Below are 21,833 nucleotides of genomic sequence, written 5' to 3' on the forward strand. Positions count from 1 at the left end.
CATTCGCGGACCCTCCGATATTTAAGTGATTTTTGATATACTATTAATAAATAATAATATTATATTAATTGCAACTAATTTTCGATATTGGATTAGACTAGATTCAAAACTGGTTAGAACCTATAAGTGAACCGAAGTCTAGAGCAGAATTTAAAAACCCTTATATGACGCGGCTAGTAGTTATTATTATTATTATTTGGTTAAATAAAGAAAAAAAAATAGGATAACTAACATATAAAGATTAACAACTACTTTTGAATATGACTGAGAATTCTTCCTTGCTAAGAAATGAATATGACTACGAGAGTTCTTCCTTATTAAGAAATACTTGATTTGAATCGTAATTACCATCGAGAAGGCAAATTCATCACTTTAACCCTACCATAATGCATAAGGAAAGCCTTACATCTATTGCACATTTTAACATCATGTGTTTGAGTCATCTATGGGACAAATGAGAACTCTTAAACTGCTAAATTACCACCGCGATGGTAGTAATTGGTAGTTTTGGATTGGCTAAAAAATGAATCTTAAACAATATGATTGAATTAGTTTGGTTCAATTTATTATGTTCTTATATGTTTATTTCATTTTGGGACCCAATTATGATTTAACCAACTTCGGATTAGAGGACTGGACTAGAGTATTCAGTATGTGGACCCCATCTGAGCTAATTTATATAAATAACATCAATTTATATTTATATTTTATAAAACTCAAACTAACTCTAACACAATTAAAATTTTACCCATAAAATTCTCAGCCAGAAGGAGGACTGATCCAGACCTAAGTGTGTTGAAAAACTTTTTGACTTTCCCTAAAGATCATGGTGTTTTGTCACCTCTTATAAACGAAGGATTTTGCTACAGTTTAGCCTGAGTTTTAAACATTTTTTTAAGAATTGAGGACTTCTAAAAGATCCATCACAAAAAGTCTCAAGGAATAAGAATTTTGTAGGAAGAAAAAGGATGATTCTCTTCATCATTAACGATTCCTAATGTTTCAGAATTAAGAGTTAAGGATTTTTCTTAAAGATCTTACAAACCCAGACAAAAATGTGGACCAGATAACAAAAGTCCTCAATCCAAGAGGTAAGGAAGCACACTTGACAAAGAGTAGGGTATAAGAATCACTGCAGGGTAAGGTACAGAGAGCCTCTAGTTTAACCCCACAACAACCTTTCTTCCACATTGTACATTGAGGAAACATTTTAGTTTAAACAATGCCTCGTAGAGTTGGTTATAGAGCAGAAAATTTTCTGCTATTGGGATAAACTTTCATCTTACAGCTCTATAGCATATCATAACAGCCCAGCCCCAGTGACTACTAAAACTTAATTACAGCTTGAAGTAAAGCTCAATGAGCTTCTTAAGAGTGTCAAATACACTTACGAATGGATTAAATGCAACAGAAGCTTTGAGTTCTAGATCGGGGAATTGGTTGGTCAGAGCTTGCTGCATTCCGTTCATCGACATCATTGCAGCTAGCTGGCTATTCGACATCACCTCGCAGTCTTGTGGAGTGTCCTTGATCTTGTTAGAGTCATACCCAAAATCTGCAAGATAAGCTTTGTATTTCTCTATGAATTCAGGTCCAGGATCTGGCGTCCTCGAGTAGATCTGAAGCATACATAACAAAGATATCTAACTCAACTGATTATTGGATAGATAATACAATGTAAAAGACAGTACTGCAGAATCCCGCTGTTGAAATGAAAATGAGTCGAGCTAACCATGTCAAGGATCCTCCGTGATTAAAAATTAAATGAGCGGAACTTTTCAGACAACAATTGAAGATCAATAACAACATGATTGCATATAACACTCAAAACAAACCAGATTAGCTATGGAAGTTCCGCTGATGATCCTGCCAGGAGAAAAATTTGGGATTTAACATCTGAATTGGATACAACAAAGAATCTATATAAATTGATTATCACCAATGTTACAGTGACTGATGGATTAGATTTGGCTAAATGGCTGGTGGTTTGGTGATGGTTGTTTGGCAATTGAGTGGCAAGGATTTCAAGATGATGGTGGACCCTAGGTTGGGAAACTGGAGGGTGATTATGGGTTTAGATTGTACATGATCCACAGTTGATGGGCTGGTGTCGGTGATTTGGGTAGCTTGGGTTGGTCTGGCTAGCTAGTGCCTCTCTCCCCTCTATTCTCAGCTTTGTAAAATCAATCTCCACTTCATGACATTAACGGTGCTTCCAATGTGTTGTCATGGCAGATGGTGCCATTGTCAAGCAAAAGTGGTCGATGGTGACACCATCCATGCCATAGTGCTGTAGTGGTGGCGGGCTTTCCATAGTTCAATGAACTAGTTACTGATGGTGGGATTAGGGTAGTGATGGCAGTGATGCTGCCAGCTGTCTGTGATGGTAGATATGTTGGGTAGTGGTCACAGATGATTGGGCAGTGCAAATTGTGGATAATGGTAGTTCTGCCAGGTTTTAGTCTTCTGTGTTTCTTTTAGTTTTCACTATTTTTCAAATTTTATTTATCAATAGATAAGAACATATATGTGAAATGGATTTTTAGAAAATAAAGGTGAAATGATTTACATAACTAAGGTTAGTCAGTTTAATTTTGTCATACATGAAGGATATTTGGTGCAGCAACGTTAAAGCCCAGGTAGTTGGAGTAGTTTACCCTAGAGTATAAAAGATATAACTCCTTCAAATGGTGATGACAGTAAACAAGTTGGCTTCTTACCATGTAAAGGATCTTTTATACTTTAAAAAATCCAAGAAATAAATGAAGATCAATGACGATGGAGTACATTATAACACACAAAACTGAAAATCAGAGAGAATATTTTCAAGCAGCCATAATCAAGAGAGGAGTATGCCCCTCTCTACATGCAAACATATGTCTGGGTGTGCGCTCATGTTGCATACAAGGCAGAAGACTTACAATCTGAGTGCGTATTTGAAGAAGTTAACTTGGGTGTAAACAGTAGAAGCCAAGGTCCTCTACGCATATAGAATTCACACACGGAAGGCAATAATCCCTCTTCTACTGAACATAGAAAATAACAGGGGAGATTCATTTTAGGTAGTACAAGATCAATGCGGTTTTGAGTAAGTCCTCAGTGGGCCACAGGTTTTGAGTAAGGCCTCAATGGCAGTTTTATCCCAAATAACTTGAATTTCTATATCATGGTTAAGCTACCCTCTTGTGCTGTGTGAGATTATTTTTACTCTTGTTTTTCCTTGTATTAGTCAAGTCACTGTGTAGGTAAGAGGTACTGTCTTTGTGCCCTCATGATTGTGTTCTGACCATTATTGCATAGACCTAATTTTTGGGACTACACTCTTACCAAACAAAATACTTGTGCAAGATTTTAAATCAAGTAAGGAAAATGGCTTAAGCTCAATAGATCAAAAGATATCAACATAAAGAAAAAAAAAAAATTCAAGCACAAACTAATTGGCAGCAAAATCTAAACAAGCTTAATAAAAAATCTTGTTAAGTGGACTATGAGAAGGAGGCATCATAAGTTCATAACCATGCCATAAAAAATTAATAGAACACCCTCTCATATATGACAACATCTAAGTAAAACAAGTATAATTACCTGAATAAAGCTTTTGTCTTTTGCTCCAGAAACCAGTGCAAAGTTGTCATAATCAGTCTCAATCACATCATAAGGCTCCTTTGGAATGAATGGCAGTGTAGGAAACCGGAGGTAACACTTCTCTTTGATCATCTGTAGCTTTTCTAGTTCAGTTTCGTTTTTCTCCAAGTCCTCCTCCGGAAGACATTGAACCTTTCCCCTTATGCCTGTAATGTAACCATCAGGTCCCCCATGCACACAAAAGGTGTCAACCAGGATTGCAGGTGTGTCCATGTCAAATGAATAAACGCCCTGCAATTTTAAAAATTAAGAATGTCACAGCTGTTAAAAAGATAGGCCTCAAAGAATCCTATATCAAGATAAGAAATCACTATTACCAGTATAAGTACCACCCAAAGTATATTAAAGGTAAATTCTACATTGAATTGGAAATTTGGACAAACACAATTAGAGGATTTGAAACTCTGGGAGAGAGTAATAGAGCAGAGGCTCAGAAAAGAAACAGACGTCTCGGAAAATCAGTTTGGTTTCATGCTTGGTAGGTCAACAATGGAAGCTATATACCCACTGAGGTGGTGCCTAATGGAAAGGTATCGGAATTATCAGAAGGACCTGTATATGGTGTATATAGATCTAGAAAAGACCTATGATAGGGTCCCTAGAGAAGTATTATGGAGGGTTTTAGAGAAGAAAGGTGTTCGAATAGCCTATATACAAGCCCTTAATGACATGTATCACGGTGCAGAGATAAGAGTCAGAACATGCGGAGGGAATACTGAACCGTTTAAAATTACAATGGGATTGCATCAAGGTTCTGCACTAAGTCCATACCTATTTGCTTTAGTAATGGATAAACTCACTAAACACATTTAGACAGAGGTGCCACGGTGTATGCTATTTGCAAATAACATAGTGTTGGTGGATGAAACAAAAGAGGGAGTGAACACTAAACTTGAGTTGTGGAGAAATAATTTAGAATCTAAGGGATGTTATAATAAAATTGGAAGAGTGGAGGATGTTATAACATAGTGTTTAGTAAGAATGCAAGAGTGGAGGATGTTATAATAAAATTAGAAGACCAAATCATACAAAGAAAAAATCATTTTTGATATTTGGGATCAATGATTCAAAAAGATGGAAAAATTCACGAGGATGTCACGCATAGAATTAAGACAAGTTGGCTAAAATGGAGAAATGCATCGGGGGTGTTATGTGATGGTAAAATCCCATTAAAACTGAAAGGAAAATTCTATAAGACAGTTATAAGACCAATTTTGTTGTATGGCTCAGAATGTTGGGTAGTCAAATACCAGCATGAGCAAAAGATGAGCGTAGCGGAGATGAGGATGCTAAGATGGATCTGCCGTGTGTGGTCATACAAGAAAAGATAAAATTAGAAATGAGATTATTCATAATAAGGTATGAGTAGTGCCAATCGAGGAGAAGATGAGAGAGACTAGACTAAGATGGTTTGGTCATGTGAGAAGAAGACCAAGAGATGCTCCTGTGAGGAGAGTTGATGAAATGGAACAATTAGTAAAAAAAAGAAGTAGAGGCAGACCCAAAAAAACTTTGGAAGAGACATTAAAGTTTGATATGAAGTGTATGGGTCTAAATGAAGATATGACAAAAGATAGAAATACATGGAAGTCTAGAATTCATGTAGCCAACGCCATATAGTAGGATAAAGACTGGATATGTTGTTGTTTACAATCAGAGGATTTGAAAATGATGTTTTACATTCTCAAAGAGAAAGATATTCTTCATGGTAATCAACAATAAAAACAATACCTGATACCATCATATATTTAATTTTGCCCATGTATTTGCTAGGACTTGTATTTGCTAAAGGTGCATTAGCACTTTCTTGCTCATGTTGGCCTGTCTTTAGGTATCAGAACTATGGCTTTCAACCTATATGGTCTAAATTTCAACCATTCCGTAGTTGATAGTCAAGGTCTTGTAATACCATTTCAAAGAAACTAGAGTTTCCGTTAAGGGTTTTGCACTCCTTTTGAGACCCCCAAAAATAGAGGAGAGTAAACTGATGGGTTTATTCAATAAGAACTAGGGAGTTAGTACCATCCAATTCAAATGTTTAATTATTCAATGAAAGATGTGAATTTGAAAATGTAAACAACCCATTTTCATGTAGAATAAGAATTCTCATGTTTACGGTGTTCTAACCACCAACCCCTCTCCCCCCCCCCCCCAAAAAAAAAAAAAAAAAAAAAACTTTGGAAAACTAATAAACACAAGATAAAAGGGTGAACCTTTCCTTTTAGTATATTTATCTTTTTTGTAAGTTGGTTATGGGTGTAAAGTTGATTATCCATGATATAAATATTGGATTTCACAAAGTGCTTAAGGTAGCTTTATGGTCAGTACTTTCTTTTACCAGCATGCTCAGAGCTTCCTTTATGCAGTTTTCATATTAATATGCTCCTTATCCAAAAATGTAGATATTGTTGGACCAAGTAATTGTTTGTCAATTGTATGTGATACAGCCCTACATCTCTGATTAGGCAACCAGGAAGCTCACAATTGCCGTCAATTTCCTCTGAAGGCTCTGTTGTATGGTATATCTTCCTTATGGTTTGGATGTATTATCTTTTATTTTATTTTATTTTTTGGCCAGGTTGATGGGTTATTTCATGAACTCTGACCTGTTATGTGCAGTGTAGACAGAATTTGGTCATTTGGACGTTTTCCTTTCTAAATGAGACCTTCCTAACTGAATTTCTATCGCAAGTCACAAGCACAGCTGCTCTTTGAATTTACCTGGGTGCAGTGACAATCTTCTTGACCCTGTCCAGCAAACCCACGTTTAAGTGAAGCTACTTCAAACCATCTACCAGAATATCTGACTGGGTTGAAGCTCTTTGCCGTCATTCCTCTCATCATCATCATCATCATCTGCCCAGTTCTTCCATTGGATTCCTCATCAAGTGGAAGAGATGGCGCATTGCCTGCAGTGCTTGCAATCTGGCATAAAGTAGGATGACCAGAAAGATCTCCTGCAATGACCTGCTCCAGAGAATTGAAGTTTATTTAGGAACAGACCATTTATGACATTATTCTGCCCTTTATGTCTTATCATCTAACTCGTTTAACACAAGACTTCATAGTAACCAAAATCTAGCATCAATAATTGTCTGCACTAAAGAAAGCACAAGCACATTTTGGTTGAAAAGTGCCATCTAATATGAAAGGACAACCCAATGACTCAGAAAATCAAACAGAAGAAGCTACTGTTTAGGGAAGAGAGAGAGAGAGAGAGATGCTTGGCAAACTAAGAGCACCGTCCTGTTATCCTATAATTTCCCAATACGAAATACACCAATAACTGATCCTATATGTCTGTATTTTTTCTGTGCATTGTGATGCTTCTGAAAGTCAATAAGACAACATAATGACAGATCAGATTTCCCCATGAAAAATCTTCAACATAAGTAGAAAATAATGGTAACAACTCGTTGGAAGAAAAACACTAACCTGATTTGTTTGAGAGAGAAGTATAAATGAAGCAGCAAGGCCTGACAGCACATGCCTGGCCACAGCCCTGCTTGACACATGCTGCTCAAACGAGCATTTTAACATTATTTTTCCCGGCATTACCCTATATGAATAAAAGGACTAAGTAGCAATATATATACACATAGAAGAAAAGTGACAGACTACAAAAGCAAATCTGTGAATTCCACCTATAGAACTCCAATTTGAGATCCCAAAAGGAATTTCTGGACTTCAAAGGGAAAACTAGAATATGGTTAGACGAGGAAAAAGGAGTTCTCTTTAAACCAGGGTAAATAAACATGCATAATAGTCAAACCTTTGTAACATGTCATGTCAAGAATCACGTCATTTATTGAAAATTCTGTCACAGACAAAACAAATAATGTGCATTAATAATAACTAAACTTCACATTAGCCTGTGCTACCCTGCTTAAGGATCCAAATTGAATTAATTTAGGATGGCCAAAGAAATGAGCAAATCAGATATCCTCTGAAATTTTAGAAGATTTTCCTTTTCCCTTTTTAACATTCTCCACAAATGGAAGAAAAAGTTTGCACCAATATTACCGGAAATGACTTGATAGTACTAGAATAACTTTGCCCTGGATGGAACCCTCTTAGTGGGGAAGCTTACAATGCATTTGTGTTATTTGCTAACTTATAAGTATGCTGAAGAATTTAGATTTTGCAGCTGAAGTTTTGACAGAAGATGGCCATTGCTTTCTCCTCAGGTAAATTACACAGCTAGTTTCTAAACTTTGCACTTCGTAACAAACTAGTCACTGTACTTTAATTTTTGTAACCACAACCACTAAACTTTGATTTTTGTTAAAATTCAGTCCCTCTTTAGATTTTTTAATCAAATTCTGTTAACGGAAACTGACATGGCATACATTAATATAAACCCTAAAATTACTTGATGTTAAAATTAATTCTAAACCCCACAATCAAATCAAATTGGGTTTATTTTAATATTTGTCGTGCCAATTTTTGTTAATAGAATTTGACACAAAATCAAAGTTCAGTAGTTATGGTGACAAAAATTAAAGTCAAAACGATCAGTTTGTTACAGAATCCAAAGTTTAAGAACTAACGGTGTAGTTCTTAAACACTAGCCTTTTTTCTCCTCTCATGAAAAGTAGGGCACTGAAGTGAATGATCCCATAAACACTTATAGCCCCCACCACCACTTTAACCTAACTCATTCCACTAGTTGTTTCTTCTAAATTCTTAACCCAAAATATTCCAATATTTCATCAACAATCATTTTTGTTATGCCGAAAATACCATGAGATGAGAGCTAGATTGCGAACATTCTCACTCTCAAGTTACAAGTTTCTACAGGTTCTCCGCTAGAGCATGCCCCTTTGAATTGCATAAATGGAAAAGCAACATTTATTCTGGGAAGCTGTCGTTAAAAACAAATGAAACCCAAACCAGTGGACTACGAGCCAGTTCCCCGTTCACTAAAACGAAAATTCGAAAAAAATGCAGGAAATTAATGGGTTAAAATATCACGGGAAGAAGAAGGAGACGATTACGAAGCGTACCGAGCATCAGGAATTGGGGGAGAACGAGACTGAAGCAGAAGAGGCGGCGACTGTGCATTACTAACCACGAGATGAGGAACCATTACTTCTCTCTGCTTCGTATATATATATATATATATCAGAGTATATCAGAAGGATCTCTGCAAGTTGAGGAATCGCCTCCCAACTCTGCGACCATTCACTCCAGAGGGACCGAAGAGAGAGTGTTGTAGACTCGCCATTGCGATTGCGATTGCGATTGCGATTGCCAGACGGGCCCAGGGCAACTGCCCTGGTTCAGCTTTTCCACATGATTCTCATCTTTCCCGACTACAGAACTTCACTACGGCGTCGTCTCAGCTCACCCTTCCAATGTTTCACCCAAATGCTATCCTTGCAAATGAATTTTACCAAACAACCCTCCCTTTGTGTTACGATAATTCACACTTAGTTCTATCCAATTAAGAACTGTTGTTAATTTTGAGAAGAATTATTATGAATTTTATGTGATATATCAGTTTGTGAGAATTATTTGTTAAATTTATTTATCGATATAGTATTTTTATTTATTTTAAAAATAATACCAATATCATATTTCATATCAATCGGTGATTTGGGCAACATGTTTCTAAAACCTAAACTGTTAGTTTGATAAAAAATTTAGAGTTGTCAGAATTATTAATAATTCTGAAACCCAAAGTCGGCCTAATGTTAAGAGAAATGTTCTTATAGTCGATTGGTAACGTAATTGATCAGTACAGTTATTCGAAAACTTTATCTGTCTTTTGTACATAATTATATAATTTTATTTTTGTTCATTTATTCATATAATTTCTTTATTTGGCTATTTAGTTTCTTTTTTAGTCTTGTGTTGCGATGCTCTAAAAATGCCATAACATAAAACTGTAGACGCCTTTATGATTTTTTTATTTGAAGCATTTATTATTAACAAAAAAAATACTAATTATTGTCTTAAAAATAATGGTTAAATGTCAATAAATGCATCTTATTTACAGATAAGGTATGTTTATTTATTTTTTATTTCAATATCTAAATAATTTAATTAATTAATTAATTAATAATATAAAGGGAGACTTTCTCTAGGACAACTCACTATAATATTATTATTCTATGCAATATCTGTTAATCTCTCCCTCAGACAAAACATGAGTTCTCCTAAATAGTAGTGTGAACTCTCCCTCAGACTGAGACAGTAGCTTGCCATTTACTCTTGACTTGTGTATCATCTTGGTTTCTTTATCTGGCTCTACCTTAGTTTGAATTTATATTTTCAACAACAGCAATAGGAAAATATTTACTCATTTTAACTGCATAATCTATCTCCCTCTCCAGTACTTGCACATTAATTCTCAATGGGACAAGCCACCATGGTCTATTCACATAGAAAACTATATTATACTTATAGTAACCCATTTACACAAAAAAAAACTAACAAAGAAATCAAAATCTCTATAAATCCGAATCAATCAAATACACTTAACAAAATTGATATTTATACAACAAAATTAGAGAACCAAGAGGTGTAACAGCCATGGGAAGGGCCAAAATAGGTCAGATAACACAAGATTTTCAGCTTGGCAACCGATAAAAGGACAAGTTGCTGGCTTTCCATCTAGTTATCAGTACTCAAAACAGGCTACTCTTCATGTTTCCACCGGTAAGTAGACTGAAGAATGGATCTTCTTCGTCCTTAATCTGGCTCTCAGTTCCCTCTACAGGGATCCCCGTTACATTTGCTGTCGCGGTTGATGTTGCAGGCTTGTTTACGGATACAAATGCAACTTTTACATTTGCTGTCGCGGTTGATGTTGCAGGCTTGTTTACGGATACAAATGCAACTTTGTTCCTTGATCCGGACTCAGTCTTTAGAGGACAAGAACTTGGAGACGAGCTCAAGCCTGTAGGCAAGCCGATTTCACAGGCCAGGGTCTTGGTCTCGCTGGGAGATTGAGCCATAGCAGAACCTTCTTCCACTCCCACACAATTCTCCACCCGGTTATCATCAACAGGACCTTCCAAGCTAGTGTTATTGGCCTTTATTTGAGCAGAACCTTCTTCAGGAATGCAGCTAAGATCTGGCTTCCAGCATACATCATCTGCAGTCGAATTACAAATGGATGTCAAAAGTAGATAAGAATTTCAAACGAATTAATCTATTCATTCAGTCTCTAGCCACAAGAAAAACTGCTCTGCTCATGGCCATGTTGAAGCTCCAACTCTAAAAATCTTTCCACAAAATAGAACTCAAGCGGACAACCTTAACCAAGTATATAAAATAAATTCCAGAGCTACATTCATTGGCATGATCATATCACTGTACCATATCATGGACCAATCTGAATCTGGCCCATAAAATCAAGGTAATGTTCATTCTAAACATATCTCATGTAAAAGAAGCACATAGTGTTCACAGTGGACTGAAAGGATAAACCTTGAATACATTCTCCATGTTTGTTTTGTGTCTTTTCATGGCCACCCTCTCATCTAAGATGCATCAGCTTGGAATATGGAGAAGAAAAGACAAGACACAAACACAGAACATGGCAATTTTTTTTTTTTTTTAAATAATAAGAATATGGAAATGACAGTTATGGCAACTAATTTTTATATTTTATATTAGTAATTTCTGAGAACATAATACCCAAAAAAATGTAAAAAGATATGGAAAAAATACCTATAATTCAATATATGAAGATACCATTCAATCTATATAATGATACCATACAAAAAGTTTTAAAAAACCACCAATCCAACATAAAGAATAAAGAAACCGTTAAATCCATGATAAAAATAATTTAATGATAAAATACAGTAACTTATTTTTATTGGGATTGTAATTAGGCTCAATTTGGTGTTTTTCCAATTTCTAACTCAAAAACTTATAATGCCTGTAGATTTTACCCTGAATGAAGTTTTAAAAACTCTATTTAAAGCCCCTTTTAGTCCTCAAGCATGTACAACAACTTATAGGCTATAATAACCCACGTGTCACATAGACCATTCTGAACTACTACAATTCATTGACCCCATCGGTAGTTTGTTAACTCTTCAATAAAATAAGGCCAATAAGTTGGATGGAAAGGTCAAAAATGAATCAAGAGGTACAATTTTCATTCTATGAGACATCACTTGCTCCAGTAATCCAACTATAACATGTTCTAACACTATCCTAGGCCGAGTAACGCAGCATGCTATGTCATTACTAGATGCATGACCCATAGAAAGATAAAGATAGTGATCAAAACAAGAGATAGAACTAAATGGAATATCCCTGCCTATAAGCAGATAAATAGATGTGTCAATGCAGTTCCATGAAGGTTCTTACCACCAAGCATGGCCTCAATACTTTGGTACTGAATTCCAGATGTTCCCAGAGGGACTTCTCCAGTATCTCTGTCACCGGACATGGTCTTGTTCCCACAGATCCTTTCACGCAATATAAATTTATCTTTTTCCCACTCACAGTCCAGCAACACAGTTTGTTGTTTTGTTGGATAATATTCTCTGAAGACCTGAACTTTATATAAAAAGAAATTATAAGGAAAACCTGTAAAGCATTTAGTTCCTGATAAAAGAGCAGGCATACCTCAAATCCCTCTTGAGCTAATTTTACAGAATGATGCTGCTGAGAGAAGGAAGACACCATATTGAAAACCTTTACAACATCAAGTAATATCTGTATAAGAAAAAATAAATGAGATTTAATAGGAAGTGAAAGAACTCAAATTTTATTTTCCCCAACAAGCAACCAAAAATTTGATTTCAACATATTCAAACTCACATATTATTAGACAGTAGGCTAAAAAAAATCTAATACAACTGTTTGAACAATGGCAAACCTCACATTGCAAAGTCACAATGACAGTGATTAATACCAGCATCATCAAAGGGTTTTCTTTCTTTTTTATTTTATATATATATATATGGTCTTTAAGGGAGAGGGGGTGCTGATAAGTTCTACCCATAATTTAAGATTACAGTCTTTCATGAGATATTGATTCATTAGATGAGTCATTTCGTCTAGGCAATTACTTTAGTAGCATATCTGGAAAACATTCCATCAAAATTTTGTATAAGAAACAAGGTAATAGAAGCGAAGCCATCATGTTGCAATCTGAGGAAGATACTGCATAGTTTCTGGAAACGATTAAATTTAAAAGGTAAGAACCATTTTTACAGCAAATTAACTCAAATTAACTGCAAAATCAGAAAGTGTGCAAATTTAGCTGGTTAATCGCATACGAGTGTAATTTAGATTCAGAGGCATGTGCTAAAGTCTGGTCACCAAGGGATTGCAAGAATCCAAAACCCAGGATTATTACAAGAGTAAGCAAATATGAGAATGGACCAACTTATGAAAGAACAGGAATAAGGTGACTCTAAAACTAGTAACACATTTCTACTTTTTAAGGAAAGGAATTAACATGAAGTCTTCTCTGCATATTGCTTCATTAATGTATCACATTTTACAATGTTCAACTTGTCCAAGTTATTTTGATAATTTATATCAACGAAAAGGATCAACCATCAGCCTGAATTATACACAACCATATCTTATTCACATGCTCAAGGTCTTTTATAGAAAATATTTAATGTTTACCTGTTGCACTAAAACTCGTACACGTGCAAGCAAAGCCAGAACTGTTAGAGAGAATCCCATGAAGAATGACCGAGCAAGCAATGTAGAAATTTCTCTGTTTGCAGTTAAGTTGCAATTTGCACACAGATCATACATTTTCTGAAAAAGCAAGCACATATCCCATCAACAAATGTTGTATGGATATAAAACCATGTGAGATAGCCTCTTTGGCCGGTCAATTTAATAAACCAAAAGGCATGTACCTAAAAAAGAGCACAAAAAAATATAGAAATATGTCCTAGAAATCTTTTGCCTTCAGATATGAAAATATGGGAATTTAGTTGAAACTTCATGTATTGTGGTTTAAGAACTGAAACTACACATATTATAAGATGCTTAATCTGATTTCTTAAGAACTCAAGAGTTGGAATTAAGGATGAAAAACTTGGTGGTAGATGTTCTGCTCCAAAGAGCCCTTCAAAGAGGACAGCTAACAGGAAACTCTGTCTACCACTTCATGTTTCCAGAACAGAGAAAAGTTCCTAAAAGTCTAAAGGAAACTTACAAACAACATTTAAAATATGATTCCAAAACTATGAAGTGTTGGATGAAAATAGAAGCCTCTTACAAACACTTGGTACATCTTGAGAAAAACAAGGGGAAAGGGAGGGTGGGGGGGTTACACCCTCAATTAGCTATGAGTTCAAATATTAAACCCCCTCATTTTATATAAGACCATTTTGCAGAACCTCCCTCCCTCCCCCTTCTTCAACTTACCTATTTTTTCTTTTCGAGTCACCAAGTTAACATGGGAGATAGAGTTTTATTTTGGGAAATAGTTTGGTTGGAGGTTTAGTTTGGAAATTTTTTAACGGAATGTTTTATTTTTGTGGAAAATTTGAATCTTTGCATTGAGTTGCTTGAGATGTTACTAAAAATGTGCTTGGGTGCTACTCCTTTTCATGTGGTGCATTTGGAGGAAAAGAAATTTGAGTCTATTTGAAGGCCTAGTGTGACCTTTAAACAGACATTCTTGTTTCTTTCTTTTTATTGCGTTTTGTGGGGGGAGTGTTGGTTGTCAAGGAGGGACATGCATTTGCATTTTCTTCTTCTGTGCGGCCCATAAATAATACTTGCACCTACAACAGATAGTTCCCCTAGTGTTCTTTATATATCTCAATTATACAAGCTCACCCCCTCATGACATTTTCTGTTTATGATATTCTTTCTAATTAATGAATTAAATAACACTATATAAGCTGGAAGAGAAGTTGTCAGCTTCCCTAACCAGCTTCAGAACTTAAAACTACATATAAACACAAGAAACATAGCTGGAAATTTCATCGCAAAGGTAAGGATACGTAGCAGCTTTCAAAATGGGCTCAACCATCTGCAATGGAAACAGGAAAAACTAATAAGCAGGTAATTCATGGAATATAACTGTCAAAACAGACATCCAGATGGCCATGTGACTAATCAGAAAAAGTAAATTTGGCCGAGGGCCTTATGGTATTCTGTGACTTATAGATCAAGTGCAAATTTCTTGGATATGCCATAGTAGATAAGAATAAGCAAATATATTTGATATAGTCAGTGCACCGATAAAACTATATGTGCCTACTAATGGTGAGAAATGCCACATCTTTATCTTTCAAGCACCAATAAAGATCATGATCAAACAGATAGTAGGCTATAGGCTGCATACAAACTAACTCTTAAGTTCCAAGATTTTGGACAGTGTCCTAAGGAAGTACTACTAAAATTATAAATGTTGTTATACTTGGTCCTTAGAAGAAAGATTATAATGAAAAGACGAATATAAAAGAGTTATTTTTTGAAATCCACAGTGTTACAAGAAGGATCTTCTTGAAGCATGTCCACTAATAAATGAATCTCACATTTGTATAGAATACGTAATTGACATAGTGGACACATCAAAATATGTGTTGTACATATCAGAATAGGTTTAGACATGACAAGGATATGTCCAAATTTAATAACTAGGTCAAGTTAGAATTTGGGCCACCTGGACAATGGAATGCCATTCTTTTCTGTTTATGGACATTAAAATTGGTGTTCCTTAAGCTGCTCATGTATTGGTCAGCACACTCAGTACACATATAGCACCAATTCACCAAAAACTAATCCCTCCTCGGGGTACCATTGATAGCAAGGATTACCTACAAGAAGCCATCTAAACAAAATAAACAATCCCAGGGAAACCTTTTATCTCCGAATGATTCTCCGAGGTAAGGAACGGCCATGTCAAAAAGAATCCTATAGAACAAACTCACCATGAAATGACTACCCAAAGGAAGGTCTTCAAGTCCACCTGCCCTCAAACTACCTGGAAGGGCCGTGCTCATGTAGTAAACCAAAACATGTTGTTAATGGATCAACATCCCGGTCCTAAATGTTTTTCCCAAAAGTATGGTACCAAAAAATGTTGTCAATGGATCAACCTCCCAGTCCTAAATGTTTCTCCCAAAAGTAGGGTATTGAACATTATCCTGAGAAACAGTACAAAGATACTCATCAAGGCCGAACTATTTGCGGCCAAACTAAAGAAAACTAAGAAGCATCACATAAAACCTACCGGAACCACCAACAATTCAGCCCAAACCTATCCATATTCCCTGATCTCATCTTGAAAACAATATTCCAAAAGAAATAATTCCAAACAATCATAATTCCTTATAAGCCCCATAGCTGAACAGAGTGGGTTGTTATTTGAGAACCAATGGATCCATGAGGTACCAAGTTCCATGCAACCACTCCTCTCCAAAGATTCTCTCTTATAAGCAATCCTCCAAATCCACTTTCTAGGAAGGGCCTTATAACCCTAGGGCTTGTATAACTTTCATCTTCTCAGAAAAGGAAAAATTTGCTCCAACTTTAAAAAAATATATATATTTGAATTCATTTTAAGGCCTTGTCAGGACCCTAATGTTCTATAGAGGGATTCCTTATTAATTTTGTATGGCAGTTAAGAATTGAACTTAAGGAAGCTGCTGCTTGAGTTGTACCTTGTAACTTGTTTGGTGCAAACTTCAAAGCTGCTGGGATTAGCATATAAAGCTAGTCCCGCCGAATGAAAATGCATCAAAGAATTATCCATATTCCAAAGAACTCTCATCTCTCTCTCTCCATTTCTCTTCCTCGATTCTCCTTTCTGTCTCGCATCCTTCTGTTCTTCTTCTCTCTCTCAATTCTCCCTCATTTGCTGCCCTAATTCTCGCCAGTTGAAGAGAATCAGTTCTGTCAGATCTCAAGACCTAACAATATGGTATCAAAGCCATTCCTAGGCCTTCGATTCTATCTGCTATTACAATTTTGTCATGGCTGATAGTACAAGAATGAAGCAGTTTGAGTCACAATTACAGCAGGTGAATGTTACAATCTTGGTTTTGCAGTCTCGCGTGGAATCGCTGGAAGCTGGATCCAGCAGAAACCATGAGGCGATCCTTACAATGGATCAGAAGTTCAATCAGAAGTTTGAGATGGAGGCAACTAGGGAAAGCTCAACAAGGAAGTTTGATGGATTTATGATGATGTTTTCAAAATTGCCTTAGGTAAGTATATCTCATGAAGGATTTGATCAGTCAGTTCTCCCCGAGACTACAAAACCAAGATTGTCACATTCACCTGTTGCAATTGTGATTCAAACTGCTTCATTCTTGTACTGTCAGCCATGACAAAATTGTAATAGTGGATGGAATCGAAGGCCTAGGAATGGCTCTAATACCAAATCGTCAGGTCCTGAGATCTGACAGAGCTATTTCTCTTCAGTTGACGAGAATTAGGGCAGAAAATGAGGGAGAAATTAGAGGATAATTGAGAGAGAAAAGAACAGAAGGATGCGAGAGAGAAAGGAGCATCGAGGGAGAGAAATGGAGAGAGAGAGAGATCAGAATTCTCTGGATAATTCTGCGATGCATTTTCATTAGGCGGGACTAGCTTTATATACTAATCCCAGCAACTTTGAAGTTGGCACCAAGCCAGTTACAAGGTACAACTCAAGCAGCAGCTTGCTTAAGTACAATTCTTAACTGCCATATAAAATTAATACGGAATCCCTTTATAGAACATTAGGGTCCTGGCATGCCATTACACAAGAAATCTTTTAGGAACTTTCTCCAATCTTTCAGAGACCAAAACAGGAATCTTAAACACCGACACAAAAAATACATGAATAGCCAAAAAGGTAATCTTAAGCAAAATTAGTCTACCCTCTGGTGAAGGTATTGTCTTTCCATGAGGCATGCCTCTTCTCACACCTCTTAATGGCACCATTTCAAGACAATTCTTATTTGAACTATGCCAGTAAAGTATGACCCACATAATAATCAAATAGAACCATCCTACAGCTGAAAAAAACGGCTAGATAATCAATGTTAGCCACAAGATTAGGAACAATCTCTCTTAGCTAGATTCATATTAAGACCCAAAAAAACCTCAAAAATAAAAATATGCATTTCAAAACTCTTTAAACTCTTACCTTAGCATTGCAAAAAAGAAAGGACATCTTCCGCAAAAAAAGTGTGAACCAACACTATTACCGTCTCTCCAACCTCAAAACCAAAATTCCACCCAAGCCACTCAATCTTTTACATTGTTCAACTTACTTCCATAAAAAGAATAAAGAGAAAAGGAGAAACATGACTCCCTTGTATCTGGCCCTTACAGATTTAAATAATCCTTTAATAGAACCATGAACCAACCAAGAAACTTGATTCAAGAAATACACAAATAAATGAAACTTCTCTACTTCAATTAGAACCCCATTCCTTCCAAAATATGCACCAAAAACCCCTAATTAACGTAATGAGCTTTCTTAATATCTAAGTTACAAACTAAACCCATTATAACAACTTTTCATTCTAAAGGTTCTATACTCACTAGGAATGAGGGCTAGATCTAGAATTTGACAATCCCACAAATGCATATTGAGAGAAAGAGACAATTAGGGCTGGAAATTAGCTAAGCCGATTTGTTTGACATTCGTGACTCTACTTGTTAAGTAGCTCAATAAATTGAGTTCATGAACCAAATGAGTTGAACTGAAGATAAAAAAATATAGCTCGTTTAATAAATGAGTCAACATGGATTCCTGATGTGTTCAACTTGTTTGGTTCATGAATAAGCTCAATTGAATTACATATAACATATACATTACAAAATGTAGATTTTATGTTATATTAAATATTAAGACCACTATTACATTATATTATATTTTAATAGCAAAATACACGACAAGAATTTTCAAGATTAAAATTTTAAGTATTATAAAATAATTTATTTGTGATTAGAAATTTAATTTTTTTCTAATGAATATCCTATAGTAAATTTAATTTTCACATAATATATAACTGATTACGGTGAATTTATTAATTCAAAATTTGGTCCATGCATTTTCATTCCCAAGTGATTAATTTTTGGTGTGTTGAAATAAGAGAGAGAGAGAGACGTCCCCAAATGACCAACGACACAAACCTGAAGTAACCAACAACACAAACCTGTGACTATTTGTCACAAAGAGTAACCATACTGATGCTACCATGACTCACCCTCACCACAAATAAGTAAGAAGAACAATAAAGACACAAAGTAAAAGATAGGTGGTCTCACTTGTGATAGTAGGCGTGCAGCTCCCAGAAGTTGCTCCAAAAAATTATATTTCCCACCATTGCATTTCCTCCTCTTTAAACTATGACAAAAAAAGAAATAAATAAATACATATATATATACACACACGTGTGTGTGTGTCTAAACTCCTATACATAGGACATGCAAATGATGCTAAGAAAATATTTCCTACCTTGACATGTATCAATCATTTCACCAATAAATGACCTTCATCACCATTCTGATAAGGTACCAAGTAAATATAATGGACTACAACTTGCAATCCCACCACAAGTTCATCCACAGACACATACAAAGTGAATTGATAAATACAACTCATATTAGCATCCTCTTGGATCATATACATATATAACCAAATGTGATTAAAACTTTCAAATAATCAAAATGATCTGATTGTAATAGTGTGTGTACACCTACATGATGGGAAATAATTAAGTTCTTGCATAATAAATGACGTATTCTTTCAATAGTTTACCAAAATAAGCAAAATAAGAATTAAAATAAATGCATGCCATAAACAACAATTACGGGTTAGCATATCTATCAAAACAGAATCAATGTAACAATTGAGTTGGCATGTGTCAAGAATGCGAACTGAGATACATGAGAAAATATCCAAGGAAGTTTTCTTAGAGACCATCAAAATGAGGTTCTTCAACCTCATTGTTTCTCTTAACCTCCAAAAATAGAAATGCATTTTCATTAAGGATGTTGGTAATCTCAAACTTTGGATGAGAAAAGCATGATAGCCAAAAAATTAGTGACTAAGCTTACCTTTCCAGAAGCTGCACCTTCTGCCTTGGTCTTGTCCCATGGAGAACTAGAAAGGAGGAGCTCAAAATCTCCTCTAAATGAACTGATTGAAGAAGCCTCAAATCTCTCCTCACCTAACATCATAAGGATGTGATAAGCTAGAAAGAATACTGTGTATAAATGTGTTTGTGCAAATATACAAAAACAATGCTCATAAGAAATAACAAACCCTTATAAGGTACTGAAAATAAGAGCAGCGCCGGTGTTGATTCTTGTTTTTGTACACAACTCTATCAAGGATGCCAAATTCTACTTGGAGTTGACCAAGAAAAGAATTCAATCTCTGCTCAATAACTTCAGCCTCCGAAGACATTTCTCTAACTGTATGGAAACATGTCGCACAATCATGATCCAATAGAAAACTTATTTCCCTTTACATAAAATAAAAGAGCAAGGCAATAACAATGGATGTTAATGCTAAATGAGATCATAATCATTCGAGTCAGATATCAAATTAGTAGTTCATCAAATAGCGACTATAATCCCATTCTTTGTTTTCTCTTTATCATTTTTTTTTTATATATATATTTTGACAGCAACTCAACTGCATTTGAATCAGATAAGGTGCATGACAATAATCTAAAGATTGAAATAATATAAATCAATAAATCTAATCAAAATTTCCAACGGCAATCTTAAATTCCTAAAATGTCTCTATATTCCTAAGTTTTGTAATTAAGACATTTTCAAATATTCATACAAAATCAAAAATTAGCATAAGTTTTTAAATGATTTTTAGGTTGATTTTTGACATAACAGTTAGGCTAAATTAGGTTCTGATTGAAAAGGGTGCAAATTAGAAAAAAATGATTCAGAAATTGGGTCGATTTGTAAATTCTGGTATTTGGTTTACTAATAAAGGTTTAAGCATTCCAAGTGGAGTCATTACATCCAATTGGGTCAGGTTTAGGGATTCAAACCCCCAATTGATTCGCCGAATAGAGCTCGGATCACTACTATTCCAGAAATCAAATCTCAGCTTGGTTGGAAGGAAGCAATTTGTTTGGGGATTCGTAATTCAGACTGGATTCTTGCATTCAAGCCGGCAACCGGGATGAACACAGTTCGCTGTCTCATCTCGATTGAAGTCAAAATCTCAATCATCACTAAGATTCAAAAATATGAAACGAAGAGGGTAAGTGCTTGTGTGTATGTACGCAATTGAGGTTCCATCTAGTTCCAGATCAATGCTGCTCGACAGAGCCTAGGGATATTCGGTTGCCCTACATCCTTCGTCGCCGGTGAGGAACGAAAAGGGTTTTAAGTCATCTAGCCAGAACGCGGACAACTTCGATTCAAAAAAGGAGAAAGCATTGTAGGACCTTACCAGCATTGGTTCGAGATTCTTCGGCAGCGTGTTCTCTCTCTGGTTCTTCCCTCTTCAACTTTCTACCATCGCCCATCCCTCTCTCTCTCTCTCTCTCTGTATATGCTTTCGCGGCTGTAGATGGTGACGACAAAGTTACTGAAAACTTGAAGTTTTGGGCCATAGTTTACTATAATACACTGAAGCCCATACACTAAGGGGCCAGCAGCAGGCCCATTTACACGATCAATCCCCTTTCCGCGTTTTTTAACCGTTTTCCGTTTCGGAAACGACGAAGACGTCCCCAAACGGTTTTCACGCCGTTTCTGTAAATTGCAAAACATTTCGGGGTCCTTTCGCAATTTACAAAAAATTATGGAAAATGTGTTTCCCGCTCGAAACGTGTTTCCGGTGAACGGGGCGAAGCAATATAACAACACACAACAGTTTTTTAAAATGTCTCAAATGGGAGACATTTTAATGGTTGGGATCAATTTCTCACATTTCAATGGCTGAAGATTAAAAATTTTCCCGCCCAAGCGCAGCCATCTCAGTGTCTCTCTCCCTCTCCCACTGTCTTTCTCTCTCTCCCTCCCACCCACCCACTCACTCCTTGCCTCTCTCTCTCTCCCTCTCTCTTTCTCTCTCTCACAGACGCACCCACCCACCCTCCCTCCGCAGTTCGCTGCTGCGGCCAGATCTTAGAGGTATGTGATGTTTGTTGTATATATGTATGTGTGTGTGTTTATATACTAACTTTGTCTGTATATTATGTATATGTGTGTGTTCTGTGTGTGTATATATCTATATGTGTGCGTATATATAGCGAGGTGGGTTG

The 21,833-nt window shown here is 35.9% G+C and overlaps 2 protein-coding genes across 4 annotated transcripts; both read right to left on the reverse strand.

The window, feature by feature from the left end:
* Positions 1-1,079: 1,079 nt before the first annotated feature.
* On the reverse strand, positions 1,080-8,964 carry LOC127791978 (chloroplastic lipocalin). 2 transcript variants are annotated; one of them, XM_052322223.1, is made up of 5 exons: positions 8,652-8,964; positions 7,081-7,204; positions 6,367-6,612; positions 3,586-3,876; positions 1,080-1,619 (listed from the first exon to the last, which is right to left on the reverse strand). In XM_052322223.1, the coding sequence occupies exons 1-5, from the start codon at positions 8,732-8,734 to the stop codon at positions 1,338-1,340; spliced, it is 1,026 nt and encodes a 341-aa protein (XP_052178183.1). In that variant the 5' UTR covers positions 8,735-8,964; the 3' UTR covers positions 1,080-1,337. The 2 variants fall into 2 exon arrangements, with proteins under 2 accessions (XP_052178183.1, XP_052178184.1); XM_052322224.1 differs by lacking the exon at positions 8,652-8,964 and adding an exon at positions 7,418-7,443.
* Positions 8,965-10,080: 1,116 nt separating this feature from the next.
* Positions 10,081-21,161, reverse strand: LOC127791976 (uncharacterized). 2 transcript variants are annotated; one of them, XM_052322221.1, is made up of 9 exons: positions 21,017-21,160; positions 19,859-20,010; positions 19,651-19,763; positions 18,859-18,937; positions 14,592-14,620; positions 13,252-13,345; positions 12,238-12,327; positions 11,977-12,163; positions 10,081-10,747 (listed from the first exon to the last, which is right to left on the reverse strand). In XM_052322221.1, the coding sequence occupies exons 1-9, from the start codon at positions 21,090-21,092 to the stop codon at positions 10,278-10,280; spliced, it is 1,290 nt and encodes a 429-aa protein (XP_052178181.1). In that variant the 5' UTR covers positions 21,093-21,160; the 3' UTR covers positions 10,081-10,277. The 2 variants fall into 2 exon arrangements, with proteins under 2 accessions (XP_052178181.1, XP_052178180.1); XM_052322220.1 differs by lacking the exon at positions 14,592-14,620 and having other exon boundaries at positions 13,252-13,389; positions 21,017-21,161.
* Between the last annotated feature and the right edge of the window lie 672 nt (positions 21,162-21,833).

The sequence above is a fragment of the Diospyros lotus genome, chromosome 15 (assembly GCF_014633365.1).
Source record: "Diospyros lotus cultivar Yz01 chromosome 15, ASM1463336v1, whole genome shotgun sequence".
Lineage (NCBI taxonomy): Eukaryota > Viridiplantae > Streptophyta > Magnoliopsida > Ericales > Ebenaceae > Diospyros > Diospyros lotus.